Source organism: Mandrillus leucophaeus, unplaced genomic scaffold (assembly GCF_000951045.1).
Source record: "Mandrillus leucophaeus isolate KB7577 unplaced genomic scaffold, Mleu.le_1.0 Scaffold489, whole genome shotgun sequence".
NCBI lineage: Eukaryota > Metazoa > Chordata > Mammalia > Primates > Cercopithecidae > Mandrillus > Mandrillus leucophaeus.
In genome coordinates this window covers 916,532-933,367 of record NW_012105242.1, presented here as the reverse complement: position 1 = coordinate 933,367, position 16,836 = coordinate 916,532, and the positions used below count along the sequence as shown (strand labels likewise).

Here is a 16,836-nt window from a genome sequence, read left to right as displayed (position 1 = left end):
TTATTGTATTAATTAAAGTCCGCGGTTGACTGCTGTAGGGAAGCGATGCAGCGGCCTCAGGGAGGTGGCTCATTAGTATTGCAACGCAGTTCTCATTAGCAGCGCAGAGGCGGACAGCCAGGCTGGGGTGGGCAGCTCTGCTCTGCCAGGACCCAGTTTCCCTCCAGCTCCTTACCCCACCATCTGCTGCAGTGTATCCCACCACCCCAGCCTGTGGAAAGAGGAAAGGGAGGGAAGCCATTTTCTTTCAAGGATGTGCCCTGGCAGTGAGGCACATTGGTGATCGCTTAGTCATGTGACCACACCTGGCACAAGGGGGACTGGGAGATGTAGTCTGTGGCTGGGCAGCCAAGTACCAGGCAAGACTCCATTCCCCAAAATGACAGAAGAGGGACGTGGATTGAGGGGCTGCCTCATTTGGCATTCGGTGCCCACCAAGGTCTCTTTTCTTCTCTCTTTGGACTTTGGGATCTCTCTGCCCTTGCCTGGGTCCTCTCGGCTTCAGGGAGACCTGTGTGATCCCAGGCTCTGAGGGTCCCTCCCAACCAGGACCTTCCCATCCCTGCCCTCAGCCTCTTTTTCTATTTTTTTTTTTTTTTTTTTTTAAGATAAGAGTTCTGCTCTGTCACCCAGGCTGGAGTGCAATGGTGTGATCTCGGCTCACTGCAACCTCTGCCTCCCAGGTTCAAGCGATTCTCTGCCTCACCCTCCTGAGTAGCTGGGATTACAGGCACCCGCCATCATGCCCGGCTAATTTTTGTATTTTTGTAGAGATGGGGTTTCACCATGTTGGCCAGGCTGGTCTTGAACTCCTGACCTCAGGTAATCCTCCTGCCTCAGCCTCCCAAAGGATTACAGGCATGAGCCACCGCGCCCGGCCAGCCTCTTTATCTTAATTTTTGTCTTCCAAGGTCTGCTGGCTCCTCCCTGATGCCTTTCCCAGCCACTCTGCCCGGATGCTCACTGATGTTCAGTGAACTTCATGCATTCAGTGAACTTTGTCACCCCTTCCCCTGCCTCTCAGCATAGGTGACCAGGTTTAGGATTGACATGTACATCTTTAACTTAGCTAGGTGGAATGCCCACAGGATCCTGCCCCTGATGTTTTACACATTGCATTTGTTGAGCACCTACTGTGTGCCAGAGAATGTTGTGGGTGCTGGGCATACACAGGGCACATAGTTGATTCGGGCCCTGTCCTTACAGAAGGGGCATTCAGATGAGGGATATATAGTAACAAGTCAAGACATAAATAAATAGTGGGGAAGGAATAGGTGAAAAAAAAAAAAACCCACAATAAAAACTGAATGAGATCAGGCGTGGTGGCTCATGTCTGTAATCCCTGCACTTTGGGAGGCCGAGGCAGTTGGATCACTTGAGGTCAGGAGTTCAAGACCAGCCTGACCAACATGGTGAAACCCTGTCTCTACTAAAAAAATACAAAATTAGCTGAGCATGGTGGTGCATGCCTGTAATCCCAGCTACTTGGGAGGCTGAGGCAGGAAGAATCCCTTGAACCCAAGAGGCGGAGGTGGCCGTGAGCCGAGATCGCGCCATTGCATTCCAGCCTGGGCAACAAGAGTGAAACTCTACTTTAAAAAAAAAAAAAAAAAAAAAAAAAAATCCAAAAAACAAAAACTGAACCAAAACATACCCAGATGCTGACTAGGACCTATTAGCTATATGAGCTGGATGAGTCATTCCTTCCTGAGCCCCAAGTCCCTCTCCTGTAAAAGGGACATGCGGTCACATCAGTGTGCCCTCCCCAGGATTTTCCTGGCATGCTCAGCAGATGGAAACCACTAATCACATTGTATTGATTTTCTGTCCATTGACAGGCTTGCTGGTGGAGTTTCTGGCGTGCGGCAGGTGGTAGTAGTAGGTTCTATCTCTGGGAAAGGAAGGGGATGTTCCTGGGTAGGCTCATTCACTGCATCCTCATTGCTCTCCCAGGGTTCCAACCTCACCGACATCTGCACTCAGCTCCTCCTGCAAGGGACTTTGTTAAAGATCTCGGCGGGCAACATCCAGGAAAGGGCCTTCTTCCTCTTCGACAACCTCCTCGTCTACTGCAAGCGGAAATCCAGGTGAGTGGCCAGGACACTGGGATGGGGTCTAGCCTGCTACCTTCTCCAGGTGATGCCCTGGGCTTGTCACTCCCCTCTCTGGGCCTCCCTTTCCTGTGAGGTGAGGGATTTGTTCTAAATCAGTGCTGCTAGTAGAAATATGATGCGAGCCACACGTTATGTTAAATGTTCTAGTAGCCTTTAAAAAATGTAACAAGTCAAGACGTAAATAAAACAGTAAAAAAGTAAAAAAAAAAGTAAAAAAAATTTACTTTTTGACCTTTAAAAAGGTAAAAAGAAACAGGTAAAATGAATTTAAATAATATATTTTATTTAACCTAATAGATCCCCAAATATTAGAATATTATATTCGATTATAATTATACATGTAATTATTATTTAAAAAATTATTAAAGAGATATTTTGTGTGGTGGGTTTTTTTTTTTACACTAAGTCCTCAAAATCTGGTGTGTATGTCATACTCACAAAACACCTGAATTTGTCCTGGGCACGTTTGAAGTGCTCAGTAGCTGCCTGTGGCTCGTGGCTACCATATTGGATAGTGTAGGTCTAGATGACTGGAAACTGGGAGGTTCTTTGTGACACCAACATCCTGTAATTCTAAGATCTAAAAGTTGAGGGTTCGAGAGAAGTGAAGCTCTTTCACTGTTCAGTTTTCGGAGGGTCGGGATAGTTTCTTCAGCTTCTTTGTGTCTCTCACTGGTGCTTCTTGCAATCTGTAGAGTCTAGGGATAAGTGGATGGATGACTGAGTAGGTAGACAGAGGCAGGTGTATGTGTGATGGAAAGTGTGGTGACGGGTTGTGTGGGCACACGGGATGAGGCACAGATGGTGGAGGTTTGGGAGGTGAATGGATGGTAGATAGGAGGAGGCAGGGAGGGAAGGAAAGAATGTGGATGGATGTTGGAATTGACGTGTGGGTGAGTGAATGAGTGTTTGAATGCTTGGAGGTTTAGGAGACGGCTGGATGGAAGAATAGATGGAAAGCTAGGGGCATGTGTGGATGTTCAGGCAGTTAGAGAAATGGATATGAAGATTGGCAGATATGTGTCTAGATGAATGGTAGATTGGAGTCTTCTGGTATGGTGTATTGAGTGATTGGGTAGATGGATGGATGGATGGGTGGTTATATAATTGGGAAGGTGGGTGGGTGACAGAGGTTTGGAGATTAGTGGATGGATGGCCAGTTGGTTGGCATGTTGGTGGATGGGTAGGTGTTTAGTTGGTAGTTGCTGAGGTGGTTGGGCTCTGGAAGGGAAAGTGGGACAGTTGGATTACTGAGTGGATGGATGGGTGAATGATTGGAGAGAGGGGAAATTAGGAGGTGGATGCGGCGGGTGGATGCCTGTAGTAGTTGGTGGGAACTGATGGTTGGATGTGTGAGTGGGTGGGTGGATTGGCACAGAGAGATTCCTGACTTTACGTTTTCATGGTCAGTAGTTATAGGATGGTCTCAGCTGACCCCTGCAGCACTTTTCAAAATCTCTTTGCTGTTACTTTGTGTTAGGGACAAAATAGTGATGTTTCAGAGGCTTCTTAACTCCTCTGTCTAGCAAAGACTAGAGCTGAGGCCTGAGGTCCAGGCCCTAAGCCCTACCTTCAGCATTTCCTATAACTTGCTTTGTGGTCCAGGCCATGCCACTGATCATCTCTGAGCCTCAGTTTCCTTGTCTGTCTGTGCTGGCCTCCTAAGGTGCAGTGAGAAACCTTACCACTGGATGAATAATGGATGCTCCATACCCATGTGTGGGCTTCCCACTGTCCTCCTCTTCCAGTGGGCCTCTCTGAGCCTTCGTTTTCTCTTCTGTAAAGTGGGGACGATCAGACCCTTCTTGTGGTAGTTTGGTTAAGAGCTAGGCCCCCCCATTGGATCCCTGGTTAGCCGCCTTTGCAGCTCTGTGACTTTGCCTCTCTCTGTGCCTCAGTTTCTTCTTTTGTAACACAGAGTCAATGATCGTATGTACCTCTTAGGACTGTTGAAGATCAGATATGTGAGTTTGCCTGGCATATAGTGGGTGCACAGCATAGTAGCTGCCAGCACCATTGTTGTTAACTTGGCTCTGGTGTGGTCACACAGGTACAGCTCCTGGTGCACAGGAGGCTCTGAAACCACAGGCCCTTCCCCACTGCCCTTTCTCCCCTGTTCTGGGCTTGGCCCTCCCTGTGAGGGCCTGGGCCTCCTGCTTCTGCTGTCTCCCAGTGGCTAGCTCAGCATGGCCCTTTCTCATTTGCTCCTTCATTCCCGCCCACTCCTTGAGGTCTGTCTGTCTCATGTCCTGCTGTCCGCTCATGAACGCCCCCTTCTCCTCTTTCCCTGCCTCCTTTCTGGTCTCTCTGGGGCTGTCCTCAGAGTCCTCCTTGGGTAGTTTCAGGGCTGCTGCCAATGTCCGCCCTGAGCCCTGCCCCACCACTCTGCCCCGAGCAGTCTGGAGCAGGCACTTTTCCCAGAACACTGGAGTTTGGAAAACAGAACGTCCCTTTAGGCCTCTGTGACCTGCTCCCAACTTTTAGCTGAGTTTACTCAGCCTTTGGCTTCCGGGTGCAGACTCTGCCTCCTCTGAGGCAGTCTCACCTGTGCAGGGACAGCAGCTGATTCTGATAGTACCGGATTCCAAGTGGGCTCCCTAGGGCCTTCCTTGTGGGCGCCCTGAGCCTTTCAAGGCCATTCCCCACCTCACTTCCACAAGCGAGCCAGGCTGGCTGCAGGGAAAGGGCACATCTGTCTCTTGAGAGAAGCTGGCAGGTGGCCAGCATTCCTGCTTTTGGATGGAGAGCCAAAGGGCTGAGCTCTGAGAGGCCCAGGAGATTGGGCAATGGTGAGTGGATCTCCCGGCCTGAGTCCGATGTGGGTGCAGGCAATGCCTGGAGTGGCTTGGTGACTGCTGACTGTGTTTGTCTTTGTCTGGGTCATGCAGGGCACCACCCGTCCAGGACATGGGTCAGGGGAGGTCTCTGACTCACAGTGCTTCTGGGCGAATTCAAAAGCAGAGGCTCCTTGGGTGTCTGAAGTGGAAAACGGGAAGGAGTGTTTTAAAAACCCACCTCCCATCTTCTAGAAGGGGAAACCAAGACCCAGAAGAGCAAAGTTGCATGCATCTCAACCCCCTGCTTAGCATCTTAGAGGCAGCAGTAGCGTTTTGCCATTAAGAACACAGAGGGCCGGGCGCAGTGGCTCATGCCTGTAATCCCAGCACTTTGGGAGACCGAGGCGGGCGGATCACAAGGTCAGAAGATCGAGGCCATCCAGGCTAACACGGTGAAAACCTGTCTCTACTGAAAATACAAAGAAATTAGCCGGGTGTGGTGGCATGTGCATGTAATCCCAGCTACTCGGGCGGCTGAGGCAGGAGAATCGCTTGAATCCGGGAGGTGGAGGTTGCAGTGAGCTGAGATGGCGCCACTGCACTCCAGCCTGGGGGACAGAGCGAGATTCTGTCTCAAAAAAAAAAAATAAGAAAAAGAAAAAAGAACATAGAGGCTGTGCTTACTATCTGTGTGACCTTGAGCAAATTATGTCAGCTGTGTGTGCCTCTGTTTTCCTACCCGTTATATGGGGATAAAAGTAGTCCTCATTTCATGGGGTTGTTTTTACAGAGTAAAACATGTGAAGGGTAGACGTGTAATGTGGTTAGAATAAGGCCTGGTACGTGGTCAAGTGGAAGAAATAGAAATATGTATCTTTATTTGGGTGTCTCACACGTAGCTCACACTTTAGTTGTGTCTGAAAAGGGCTCTTCTTTTTTATCTTACTTCTGCCCCTTGGATCTTCCTCATTACCAGTAAATGGTACCAAAATTCGTATTAAGTCAAGGTTCTCCAGAGCGACAGACCCAATAGGGTGTGTGTGTGTGCGTGTGTGTGTGTGTGTAAAGAGATTTAAATAAGCAATTGACTCATGTGATTATGGAGGCTGACAGGTCCCAAGTTCTGTCGTCCGCAAGCTGAAGACAAGCCAATAGTGTCGTTCTGATCCTAGGATTGGCAGGCTCAGGACCCAGGAAGAGCGGGTATCTGCTTGAGTCTGGAGGCAGGAGAAGAAATTTGCTCAGGAGCTGAAGACAGAATCTTCTTGATTTTGAGCTAAACTTATCCCCATACCTACTTCATCAGCAAGTCCTTTCCATCCTGTCATCAAACTTTGTCCAGAACCTCAGTGCAATTCCAATAAACTCTAGGAGGGGGTTTGTGTACATGTGTATGTATGTATGTGTGTGTGTGTATGATCAGCTGACTGTAAAATTTACAGGAAAATCCAGAGACAGAAATAGCAAAGACAATTATGAAGAAGGTCAAAGCTAAGGGACCATTATTACCAGATTCCAAGTCCTGCTGTAAGGTCATAGTAATTAAGATAGCGTGGTATTGGTATGAAAACAGATACGTAGAGTAATGGAATCAAATAATGAGTTAGAAATAGACCCACATGTAAGCAGTCATTTGAATTTCAACAAAAGCAGTAATGCAGTACAATAAATGGTGCTTGGTCAGTTTGATATCCAGTGGGGGAAAAGGTGATTCTTGACCCTTACCTCATACCAAACACAAAAATCAACTTCAGCTGGATCATAGATTTAAATGTAAACGGTAGAACAATAAGGCTTCTAGAAGAAAGCAAAGGAGAGTATCTTCATGAGCTAGGGGTAAGCAAATGTCTTAAATAGGACAAAGAGTATAGTTGTGAAGGAGAACTAAATTCATTAGACTATGTTAAAATTAAGAATTTCATTAAAAAATACTGTGAGGAGAGTGAAAAGACAAGCCACAGACTGGGAAAAGGTTTTTATAGTCCATATAATGGCTAGAGTGTTCACATCCAGAATATATAAAGAGGCCCTGTAGCCAGATTTGGCCCTGTGCCCATTTTTGTCAATAAAGTTTTATTGGAACACAGCTATACCCATTTGTTTATATACAGTCTTAGCTGCTTTGATGCCATAAGGGCAGAGTTGAGTAGTTGTAAAGAGACCGTATGGCCTACGAAACTGAAAATGTGTACTATTTGGCCCTTTTCAGAAAAAAACAATTGCCAACCTCTGCTTTAAATAATTAAGAAAATTCAACAATAAATGACAAGGGACAGTCATTTCACAAAAGAAGGCACCAGATCACTAATAAACATGCAGTGGTGTTTGAGGTTATTTACTTATCAGGGAACTACAGATGAAATGTTAATGAGCTACTACTATATACGTACCATAATGGCCAAAATGAGAAATAAAATACCAGTTATAGAGGATATGGGACAACCAGAATGTTCCTACACTGTTAGGCATGGGAAAATCGGTACAACTATTTTGGAAAAGAGCTTGGCAGTATCTCCTAAAGCTAATCATGCACATTCCTTATCACTCAGTAATTCAGCTCCTCAGGTATCTAACCCAGAGAAATGCCTCTGTCAGGCACGTGCAGGAATCTCACAGCAGCACCACACTGGAAAGACGCCCAGTGTGTGGCCACGTCACCCCCCCCGGCAGCATCGGTAACTCTCACAGCCGTGAGGCTGAGTGAAGGAAGCTGAACACAAAAGTACACACTTATGATTCCATTTGTGTAAAGTTCAAACACAGGCGAAGCAAATCTATGGGGTTAGTCGTCAGGACAGTGGTTACCCTTGTCAGGGGAAGAGGGCAGGGATGGGAAAGGGGTGTAAGGGGGTGCTTATGGGGAGCTAAACATGTTGATACAGGTGTGTTCCCTTGCAAAAATTAATTGAGCCATATTAATGCTTCTTTGGGCATTTTTTTCCTGTGTAGATTTTATACTTTAATACCAAGTTTACAAAAATATATGCACATATATATGTATATGTTTATATGTATGTGTATACACACACAAACGCACACATGCGCACTCTCATCCTTTCTCATCTTGATGATTGCAGTGGTCTCCTCTCTGGTTCTAGTCCCTTCTCCACCAGCAGACAGAGGGAGTCTCTTGAAACCGAAGTCCATCCCATTCCGCCTGCACTCCAACCCTCCGTGGCTCCCATCTCACACACACAGCAGAAGCCCACATCTTCACCCCTTACAGTTAGTTTTCAGAGAGATAAGTCTCTTCCAGATTCCCGAATCCTCAGCTTATCTCATATTTCATTTACCCACTTAGAGTAACAAGTACACATCAGCCAAGTCGGTGTGGGAACACACCCACTGGCTCTTGGTGAGCATACAGCCCACCTGCTGGAGCAGAGGCCTGTGCACACCACCAAGTGGCCATTGAGCTCTGGGAGTTCATTTTCTGCCCTATCTTCACCAGAGCATTTATCTTCACCAGAGCGCTATCTTCCACCAGAGCCTCTGATCTAACATATGGTTTACCTTACTTAGGGACTGTCTCTGTGTCCCGCCTCCAACCCTATATTAGAAGTTGAGTTCCCAGAGATGTTGTTTTGTTCAGCCATGCAGCCCCAGTACCTAAAACAGTGCCTGGCACATTCTCCACGTGGCTTGTTGGTTACACAGATGAGTGACTCCCCATGGCTCCTGACTTGGTATCCTCCTCATAGGAAGCTCTGGCCAAATGTTTGTTCAGTGACTGTTTTAGTCCCTTCAGGCTGCTATAACAAAATACCAGAAACTGGAGGTTTTAAACAACAGAAATTCGGGCTGGACGTGGTGGCTCATACCTGTAATCCCAACACTTTGGGAGGCCGAGGCGGGTGGATCACTTGAGGTCAGGAATTCAAGACCAGCCTGGCCAATGTAGTGAAACCCCGTCTCTACAAAAAATACAAAAATTAGCCGAGTGTGGTGGCACATGCCTGTAGTCCCACCTACTTGGGAGGCTGAGGCAGGAGAATCATTTGAACCTGGGAGGCGGAGGCTGCAGTGAGCTGAGCTCATACTACTGCACTCCAGCCTGGACGTCAGAGCGAGGCTCCATCTCAAAAAAATAAATAAATAAATAAAATAAGGCCGGCACGGTGGGAGGCCGAGGTGGGTGGATCATGAGGTCAGGAGATGGATGGAGACCTTCCTGGCTAACACAGTGAAACCCTGTCTCTACTAAAAATACAAAAAATTATCTGGGCATGGTGAGACATGCTTGTAGTCCCAGCTACTTGGGAGGCTGAGGCAGGAGAATCACTTGAAGCCGGGAAGTGGAGGTTGCAGTGAGCTAAGATCACGCCAGTGCACTCCAGCCAGGGCGACAAAGCGAGACTCTGTCTTAAAAATAATAAAAAATAAATAAAATGAAATAAAGTAAAAACAGAAATGTATTTTGTACAGTTCTAGAGGCTGTGAAGTCCAAGATTAAAGGTGCTGGTAGACTCGGTGCTGGCAAGGGCCTGCTTTCTGCTTCATAGATGGTGCCTTCTTGCTGTGTCCTCCCACGGCAGAAGGGGTGAGCAAGCTCTCTGAGGCCTCTTTTATAAGGGCCTAATCTCATTCATGAGGTCCTTTTCCCCCTGACCTCATCATCTCTCAAAGGCTCTACCTCCTAATACCATTACCTTGGGGGTTAGGATATAACTTATGAATTTTGGAGGGACACCAACATTTAGACTATAGGAATGGGTGAATGATAGAATTCACTTGAGTGAATGATTGAACCATGGGAAGGTGGATGATGGATAGATGGATGGATGGATGAATGGACCACCAATTCCAAGCCTCCTTCCATTCTGGTCCTATTTCAGGAGGTTCCTGTCTTTGAGAAACTTAATAGGCCTGTCCCCATTTTCTAGACAAGAAGATTGGGTTTCTGTTACCTCCTGTTGGTCTCCCATGTCTCCTCTTGGCTGAAAAGTAGCTCTGTGGGGTCAGGAAGGCTATTAGCCTGTTTTCCAGATGAGGAAGCTGTGGCTGGAAGAGAAGAGACTTGTTCAGGTTACCCCAGCACCAGCCAAACACGCCCGCTCCTGAACCCTGTCTGGGGCTCCTCTCTGTCCCCTGGTCTCCCCTCAGTGTTGCGTTCCCCTTTGTGCTATTGAAAACAGTTGCATCTGGGAGGTGACGTGCAGGGGACGCTGACTTCTCACTGTCTTTCAGGGTCACCGGGAGCAAGAAGTCCACTAAGAGGACCAAATCCATCAATGGCTCCCTCTACATCTTCAGGGGTCGAATCAACACTGAAGTCATGGAGGTCGAGAACGTGGAAGATGGGACAGGTAGCCCCTCCCCCAGCCCTGCCTGCGCCCTCCCTGCTCCCTCGCACTCTCTCTGTTTCATTTAAATATATTTTTTTCTTTTATCATGAGATGTAACCTACTTACAGAAAAGTACCCAGAGCACAGATGCGTAAAGCGAATATCTGGGTGGTTAGCATTCAAGTTAACAAATAAAACACTGCACCCCAAATCCTTCCTCCTTGCAATACCTTCTTCCCCCTAAAAGTAACCACTGTCTGAATTTTGTGATGATCATTTTCTTGCTTTTTAAAAACATTTTTATCTCCTAAGCATTTATGACTAAACATTTTAATTAAAATTTCTGTTTTTGAACCTTATATAAGTGGTTATATGATTACATGTGTTTAAGTGGCTTTACATATATGTGATTATATATGTATGTGTGTATATATATACAACCCACCTGGTCATATAATGGTCATGACCATTTTACTTAAATGGTCATAAAATATGGTGGCTGGGTGTGGTGGCTCACGCCTGTAATCCTAGCACTTTGAGAGGTTGAGGTGGGCAGACTGCTTGAGCCCAGGAATTTGAGACCAGCCTGGGCAACATGGAGAAAACCTGTCTCTACAAAAAATACAAAAACTAGCCAGACATGGTGGCATGCAACTGTGGTCCCAGCTACTGGGGAGGCTGAGGTGGGAGGATTGTCTGAACCCAGGAGGTCGAGGCTGCAGTGAGCCATGATTTCACCACTGCACTTCAGCCTGGGCGACAGAGTGACATCTTGTCTCCCCACCCCAAAAATATGGTCTACATTTTTTTAACAAACTGTTTATTTCACTCAGCACCACGTTGGTGGGGTTCATCCATGTCTCTGCACGTAGCTGTTTGCAGCCTGTTGGTTTCCGTTGCTGCAGAGTGTTCCACCACGTGAACGTTCCACGCTTCATGCATTCTTTGGGTGATGGACATTTGGCCTGTTTCCACCGCTCACGGTCACGTACAGTGACGCTGTGAGGGCTCATGTGAGCATCTCCTAGTATGTGTGCTTTTGAGCTTGTCCAGAGCGGGGGTTCTTGCTTGGTTTTGAGCCATAAGCCCCTTTGGCAGTCTCATGAAGCCTGTGGAGCCCTCCTCAGATTCAGGCTTTCGCTTCCCTAGATCATGCTAACCTGTTTGAGAGGTTTTCCAGGTCCCATCCCAGCCAGCGTTGGGTAGGGGTCCCATGTTTAACTTGGCTTGTCAGTCTGGCACTAAAGTTTTAAGTAACCTCAGTGCCCGAGTGAGATGGGAGGAGCCCAGGAAGCATTTTGGGGCTCCAGGTAAGTGTCTCCCCATGAGTCACTGCTGTGTTTGTGCCTAGAGGCAAAGTCTTAAAATGAAGTCCTCTGTCATTGAGTGGTTGAGAGGGGTCTTTGTTTGCATAAGATCTTCCCTCTCCACTGGACAAGGATAAGAAGTGAGCGTTTGAAGGGCTGGAAGTCCAGTTCCCCATCCTGATGCAGGCGAGGACCCTGCCCTGTGCTGGGGTGGAGAGGCTTGGTAATGGGGAGTGTTGAGAGTCACGCGGCTGAGTGTCTGCTGTATCTTTGCCTCCTGCCCCCACCAGCGGATTACCACAGCAATGGCTATACCGTCACCAATGGCTGGAAGATCCACAACACGGCCAAGAACAAGTGGTTTGTCTGCATGGCCAAGACGGCGGAGGAGAAGCAGAAGTGGCTGGACGCCATCATCCGCGAGCGGGAGCAGCGCGAGAGTGAGCGGCGGCTTTGGGGGGCTCGCTTGGGACCCCTGAGCTATGCATGGCTTCTTCTGAGTGGGGGCTGTGTCTAGGGAAGGGGCATAGGGTCCTTTTCAGGAGGATCAGAGCTGCAAGAAGCAGGTATTTGAAGGGACAGGGAGCTCTGGGACTGTTCCAACTTGGTAGTACCTCAGAGATTGCCCACTAGACAAATGGGGAAACTGAGGCCCAATAGAAGGGTCTTCCCCTCAACTTCTGCATATCAGTCAGTGGCTCCTCCCTTTGCCCGACAGTTCCGAGTCAAACTGTGCATATCATCCCTGGTCTGCCCTGCAACACCTGCTCCCCAAATTCAATAGATCAACAAGTCCCTTTAACTCTGCCTTTCGCATATATATCATACCCATCCGCTTCTCCTCTCCTCTCCCTACTTCCACCCAAGACAAGCCACCATCCTCTCTCAGGAATGTGGGCCCAGCGGGGCCAAATCCATGGATTGTTTGTCTAGAGAAGCTAGACATCTGGATTTTTAGGTGACATTTTCTGATCCTAAATGTTGCATCAACATTTATTAAAATGATATTAGGCCAGATAAACCACTGAACTGGGGCCTGGTTAGGCAGGGTTGTGACCTCTGAAATTGATCAGGGCTGAGAGTGTGGTCACGACTGGGATGGGGTTCAGGGATGTGGCCTAGCTGAGGCCGATCAGTATCTCCATGGTCTTTGTTGGGCACGTGGGATCATGGGTGGGGGTGTGGCCCAGGTGGGTCTTGGTGGTGAGAATTGGTTGTTGTCCACATCCTGAACTCAGGGCTGGGTTCACAGTGGTCACGAGCACAAATCTGGAACCAACTTCCTGGGTCTAAATTCTGGTTTCACCACTTCCAATTGGGCAACCTTAGGCAGAGAACTGAACTTCTCTGGACCTCAGTTTCTTCATCTGTAAAATGGGGATAATTATGGCACCTTATTATTATGGGTTTCTCATGAGGAGTACTGTCACACTGTAGGTGCTGTAAAAGCATTTGCTGTTGTCAACATTAGATGGGAGTCAAAATAGAAACATGTGGGCAGAGATTAGGGTCAGGTCCTGTGAGCGCTGGCTGGAAGAATGACCAGGCTTTTATCACTGGGCTGGAATGAAGATCCTGACAAGTTTTCTGATGACCTGTGAATCTGGAGACCCGCCCTCGGGTTGGGGAGGCACCATAGGAAAGTGATTAAGAACATAGCTGTAGAGCTTGATTCCTGGGTTGAAGGCATGACCCCCTGTTATCCCAGGACTTAACCTCTGTGGGTCTCAGCTTTGCTGTCTGTAAAATGGTTGTTTTGAGGTGTCATTGGCAGGTGCCTAGGGCAGTGACAGTCGGTGCCTTCTAGCTGCCGCTGGTGTGGTGGTGGTGGGGGGCAGGTCGGGGGGGCAGGTGGCAGGCCGGCTTTCAGGAGCTGTGGGCCTGCCCCTTGTCTCCCCCCGACCCCTCCCTGCCCTGGGTCTGGTGCTCTCTCCAGTGCTGACCGTGCCCCTGTGCAGGCCTGAAGCTGGGCATGGAGCGTGACGCCTACGTCATGATTGCGGAGAAGGGGGAGAAGCTGTACCACATGATGATGAACAAGAAGGTGAACCTCATCAAGGACCGCCGGAGAAAGCTGAGCACTGTCCCCAAGTGCTTTCTTGGCAAGTGAGTGGCCTCACCCTGAACTCCCTGGTTCCCTGGGCTCTCAGCTGGAGGTGGGGTAGATCATCCCCATCCACCCATGCAGCCTGGCCCTGCCCAGGGGCCGTTCTGGCCAGAGCCACAAAAGGACCTGAATCCTCTTGGAGCAGTCCTCAGAGGTCAAGAAGGCTAGTGGGGTCTCTGAATCAGGTCTTTCAACCCACTGCCAGATATAAGTTTTCCACCGTGACCTGGTACACCCATTCATGTAATACATGATTGAAGCGGAGGTTTCACAGAGCTTACTGTGCTTGATCCCACTCTGAGAATATCTGTTTCTATTCTGTTCTATTCCTTCTGTTCTATTCAAGTTGCTTCTTCATTCATTTCAAAATTAATGCTGGCAAGACCCATGACATTGTTTCATAAAGCACTAACGGTTTGAAAAATGCTGCTGTAGCACTTGGGAAAAGAGAAGCCACTCTAGGTATTTCAGGCAGGGAGGTATTGAACACAGGTAATTGATTACAAAGGTGTTTTAAGGGCTGGAAGAATAAAGGTAGGCACCCCCACCCCATTTTTTTTTGGCTGGGGCTGCCATAACAAAGTCGCACAAAACTGTGTGGCTTAAACAACAGAAATGTATTGCTTCACAGTTCTGGAGGCTGGCAGTCCCAGGTCAGGGTGTCGGCAGGGAGGGTGTCTGGTGAGGCCTCTCTTCCTGAGTTACGTGTGAGGGGCAAGGGAAGCTTCTATAACCTTCTCAGTGCTCAGAGCCTCCACTTCCTCTGTTTGGGAAATACAGCCCCATTTTATAACTGGGGTTCAAAGGGGTCAGAACACAGGTGTGATAGGCTGGCTCTTACACTCAGGTCACCTGAGGGTGAGGGCTGGGGCACGGGAGAGGCAGAAGAAATCCAGTCCTTGTAAAATGACCAGGCTGTTTTGAGGCCCTATAATGTGCTAGACACTCCGGAAAGGACAGTGCCAAGGACTTGCAACCTCATGAAACTTGTGGTGCAGCTGGGGAGAGAAGTTTGCCGGCAATGCGGGAACTTTATTTAGAATGTAAGGACTTAAGCTGCCTCCACTTCCTAAAGCCTTTGCAGAGGCCTAGGGTAAAAGCTGCCGTTTTATCACAGTGTTGCGGACCAGGTGAGAGGTTGCGTGGGCCATGCTTGAGCCAGGATGGTCATTGTGGAGGCAGGGAGCAGTGGCTGTGTTTTGGATAACTTGGAAGGCAACAGCATTTGCTGATGGGGTGGAAAAATAAAGGGAGTTCAGGACTGCGAGGCGCTGGAAAGCTAGAGTTGCTCCTTTGAGAAGGGGAAGAAGACGGTGGGAGGAGCAGGCTGCAGGGGGCAGCGGGAAGCCCACCAGTGCAGTTGTGGACGGATTACGGTCAGACTGGTAGACACCCAGGTGGAGATGTGGGCTTGTTGGTTGGATGCAAAATCTTGACTTGGGGAGAACGGTCTGCACTGGGGACCTACACATGGGATATGGCGTTAAATGGTCTTTACAGCCACAAGATGGCCTGAACTGCGGAAGGGAACCTGAAGGGAGAGAAGAGGCAGGCCTGGGCCCTGGGGCCCGATGATGGCATTGGAAAGAGGAGGGGGCAGAGACCCCTGAGTGGAGCTGCTGGCGAGAAGGTGGTGCTCCTCCAGAAGACATGGGGAGGAAGAGGCGGGGAGGCAGGAGCAGGTCCCTGGGAAGGAGCAGGAGCCCGGTGGAGATTGAAATGCTGATAGACGTTCAGGGTGCAGTATGGATGTTGCGCAGGCCACGGAGGCCGAGTGTGGACTTGGGGACAGCTGGCACTCATGGCCTGAGGTTTGTGGAGGGGCAGCAGGTGGGAGGGTTCAGACCCGCAGGGTGCCTTGGACTCAGTGCCCTGTTGCCCTCAAGGATCAGGAACTCTAGCTCTGAGCTTCCATGGAGAGGAGAGTTTGGGCCCTGGAGTCCTGCTGGCTGGGGCGGGTGGGGCGGAGCGGCCTGGCTGGCCTTTTCAGCCAACTCCTAATCCCACAGGAAAGGAGGTTTTTCCCTCAGGAGGGGCTGCTTCCGGGCCCCCTGGGGCCGGAGAACCTTCCCATCTTCTGCCAAACTGCCCAGTCCGGACCGATGGGACAGCCTGTCTGTGATCAGAACTTCGAGGAGTGTTCTGCCTCCTCAGGAAGGATTAGAGAGATTTCTTTTACTGCCCATTTGAAATGGAGCCAGGATTGCGGCTTGTTTTGTAACTGCAGGTCTGAAAGGGCCAGCCTTTCTGCAGGAGATTGTTCTGATAAACGCTTCTTCCTGCACGCCTTTGCTGTACGCACAGCCCTAGGGTTTGTGATCCTGCTACCCCCGCCAGGGTTCCACTACTGAGCCTTCTTGTCCAAGATGCCCCCCGGTCCTCCGGGGTGGAAGGACTTGGTAGCCACCGAGATATTGATCAAGCCCTTTGCTGCATGTACTGGCATTCAGCCCTGTCTTTTAATCCCCACACAACACCGTGAAACAGGCACTGCCATTTTCCCCATTTTAAAAGTGAGGAAACTGAGGCACAGAGAGGGGAAGGGTTCTGTACAAGATCACAAAGCCACACTGGTGCCGTCTCCCACTGTACTCTGCCTCGTCTATGCATTTTTATTTCTACTCAGCACATTTTATTTTTCCCTAGCAGTTCCTCTCTCTACATCTCTCTCCACCATTAGGGAACTGCGTGAATATAAAAAGTGTCTGATTTATCTTTTGGTTTTTAGAGACAGGGTCTCGCTCTGTTGCTCAGGCTGGAGTACAGTGGTGTGATCATAACTCACTGCAGCCTCAAACTCCTGGGCTCAAGCGATCTTCCTGCCTCCTGAGTAGCTGAGACTACAGGTGCGTGCCACTGCGCCAGGCTTCTATAGCAAATTTTTATTTATTTTTTGTACAGATGGGGGTCTTGCTTTGTTGCCCAGGCTGGTCTCAAACCCCTGGCTTCAAGCAATCCTCTTGCCTTGGCTTCCCAAGGTGCTGGGATTACAGGCCTGAACCACTGCACCCGGCCTGATTTGTCTTTATCACCCTCAAGGGTTGGGCTTTGAGTTAGATTTAGACTCAAGTTTTGGTTCTCTCACTTTCTAGCTGTGTGACATTGGGCAAGTTTCTTAACCTCTCTGAGCCTCAGTGAATGATCGGATAAAGGGGGATAATAAAACGTGCCTCTGAGGACTGTCAGAGGATGCAGTGAGAGAACACACGTGACTTGTGCAGCACAGTGCTGGCGAGACACGTGGGA

At 49.0% G+C, this 16,836-nt stretch overlaps 1 protein-coding gene across 1 annotated transcript in view; it reads left to right on the top strand.

The window, feature by feature from the left end:
- PREX1 (phosphatidylinositol-3,4,5-trisphosphate-dependent Rac exchange factor 1) overlaps positions 1-16,836 on the top strand; it is a gene marked incomplete at its 5' end in the record, with an annotated part of 216,297 nt that overhangs the window by 133,671 nt on the left and 65,790 nt on the right. Inside the window, 4 exons of the mRNA XM_011995411.1 lie at positions 1,954-2,087; positions 10,079-10,197; positions 11,774-11,923; positions 13,442-13,589. Coding sequence (XP_011850801.1) covers positions 1,954-2,087; positions 10,079-10,197; positions 11,774-11,923; positions 13,442-13,589 — 551 coding nt within the window. The remainder of the gene's footprint in view (positions 1-1,953; positions 2,088-10,078; positions 10,198-11,773; positions 11,924-13,441; positions 13,590-16,836) is intronic.